This window comes from Cyprinodon variegatus, unplaced genomic scaffold, assembly GCF_000732505.1.
Source record: "Cyprinodon variegatus isolate N-32 unplaced genomic scaffold, C_variegatus-1.0 Scaffold5265, whole genome shotgun sequence".
Taxonomy (NCBI): Eukaryota; Metazoa; Chordata; class Actinopteri; order Cyprinodontiformes; family Cyprinodontidae; genus Cyprinodon; species Cyprinodon variegatus.
In genome coordinates this window covers 1-1,984 of record NW_015155718.1, presented here as the reverse complement: position 1 = coordinate 1,984, position 1,984 = coordinate 1, and the positions used below count along the sequence as shown (strand labels likewise).

The window sequence follows — 1,984 nt, the reverse complement described above, 5'->3', positions numbered from 1 at the left end:
TCCACATCTCTTCCTTCATAGTGCCCATCTACATTAAGATCCACAATTCTGAGATTAAAGTCAGAATTCTGAGATTAACGTCGGAATTCTGAGATTAACGTCAGAATTCTGAGATTAAAGTCGGAATTCTGAGAAAAAAGTCAGAATTCTGAGAAGAAATTCAGAATTCTGAGATTAAAGTCGGAATTCTGAGAAAAAAGTCAGAATTCTGAGAAAAAGTCAGAATTCTGAGATTAAAAGTCGGAAGTCTGAGATTAAAAGTCGGAATTCTGAGATTAAAAGTCGGAATTCTGAGATTAAAGTCGGAATTCTGAGATTAAAGTCAGAATTATGAGATTAATGTCGGAATTATGAGATTAATGTCAGAATTCTGAGATTAAAAATCAGAATTCTGAGATTAAAAGTCGGAATTCTGAGATTAAAAATCGGAATTCTGAGATTAAAGTCAGAATTCTGAGATTAAAGTCGGAATTCTGAGATTAAAAGTTGGAATTCTGAGATTAAAAGTTGGAATTCTGAGATTAAAAGTCAGAATTCTGAGATTAAAGTCGGAATTCTGAGATTAAAAGTCGGAATTCTGAGATTAAAAGTCGGAATTCTGAGATTAAAGGTCGGAATTCTGAGATTAAAGGTCGGAATTCTGAGATTAAAGGTCGGAATTCTGAGATTAAAGGTCGGAATTCTGAGATCAAAGGTCGGAATTCTGAGATTAAAAGTCGGAATTCTGAGAAAAAAGTTAGAATTCTGACTTTTTTTCCCATACTATACTGAAATAAATTTAAAAATGATTTAACTTTTTTTTTTTTTTCAGTGGCCCTAATCCTCTTCCGTATAATCTGGATGAACTGACTGCACAGACCATGTTTTCAGGAGGACTTTCTCACTTCAACATAGATTCAAACTACTTTCTACCCGCTGATCACAGCTAATATAGCAAAGCTGCTCTCTGGCATCGAACACAGGAGCAGCAGAAGCATCAGACGCATCTGGACAAACTTTACTGGACGGCTGACCTTAATGAGAATCAGAAATGAAGCAGCAGAAGCTTCTTTGCTGCTGAAGTCGTGTTTGATGTGAACGTAGCATCAGGAGTCCAGTTTAGCGTCCAGTTTATCGTCCAGTTTAGCGTCGGGTCCTTTTGTTTTCAGTTTGTTTTCTATCTGAACCCATGTGATCGGTTTTGCACTCAGAGTTTAACAGACAGAACTCTTTCTGTATCTAAAGGTTCAAACTAACCCCGCCCCCCCATGTCTCTTAGTGTCGGCCATGTTGGAGAGCGAGAGCATCCCCAGCCTGGCAGGAGTGAAGCCCATGGGCTACCGGAACCGCTCGTCCAGCATGGACACGGACGCGGACGGGCCGACCACCTACACCCTGCAGGGTCTGATCCGGCAGCTCAGCCAGTTCAACAGCATCATGAGGGACCAGGGTCTGGACCCGGAGATCGTGGGCCAGGTGTTCCGGCAGCTCTTCCACTGCATCAACGCCGTCACGCTCAACAACCTGCTGCTGCGCAAAGACGTCTGCTCCTGGAGCGCCGGCATGCAGCTCAGGTACCGGACCGGAGCCGCTCTGTAGCTCTGACCCGTCTGGATCCTTTAGAAGCAGAACCTGTTCATGATGAGACATTCACAGAGCTCCCAGGGTTTAGGTTGGATGGACAAACCCTGGAGGTTCTGGTCCAACTGGTGGAACACTGACTGCGTCTGACTGCTGCCCCCTGTCTGTGTGCGCAGGTATAACACCAGTCAGCTGGAGGAGTGGCTGCGAGCGAACAACCTGTTCCAGAGCAAAGCTTCTGCCACGCTGGAGCCCATCATCCAGGCGGCTCAGCTGCTGCAGGTCAAGAAGAAGACTTCCCAGGACGCTGAGGCCATCTGCTCGCTGTGCACCGCGCTCACCGTGCAACAGGTCAGTACGCATCACAACGTGCAGAGCTGCTGGAAGTACTGTAGAAACTGGACAGAAGACCCATGAGCCTATA

General features: G+C 45.1%; 1 protein-coding gene across 1 annotated transcript; it reads left to right on the top strand.

The window, feature by feature from the left end:
* Nucleotides 1-1,263: 1,263 nt before the first annotated feature.
* On the top strand, nt 1,264-1,911 carry LOC107081468 (unconventional myosin-Vb-like; the record flags this gene model as incomplete). The annotated part of the gene is made up of 2 exons (XM_015369641.1): nt 1,264-1,553; nt 1,737-1,911. Coding segments are annotated over exons 1-2 (462 nt in total), but the record flags the coding sequence as incomplete, so codon positions are not given.
* Nucleotides 1,912-1,984: the final 73 nt, after the last annotated feature.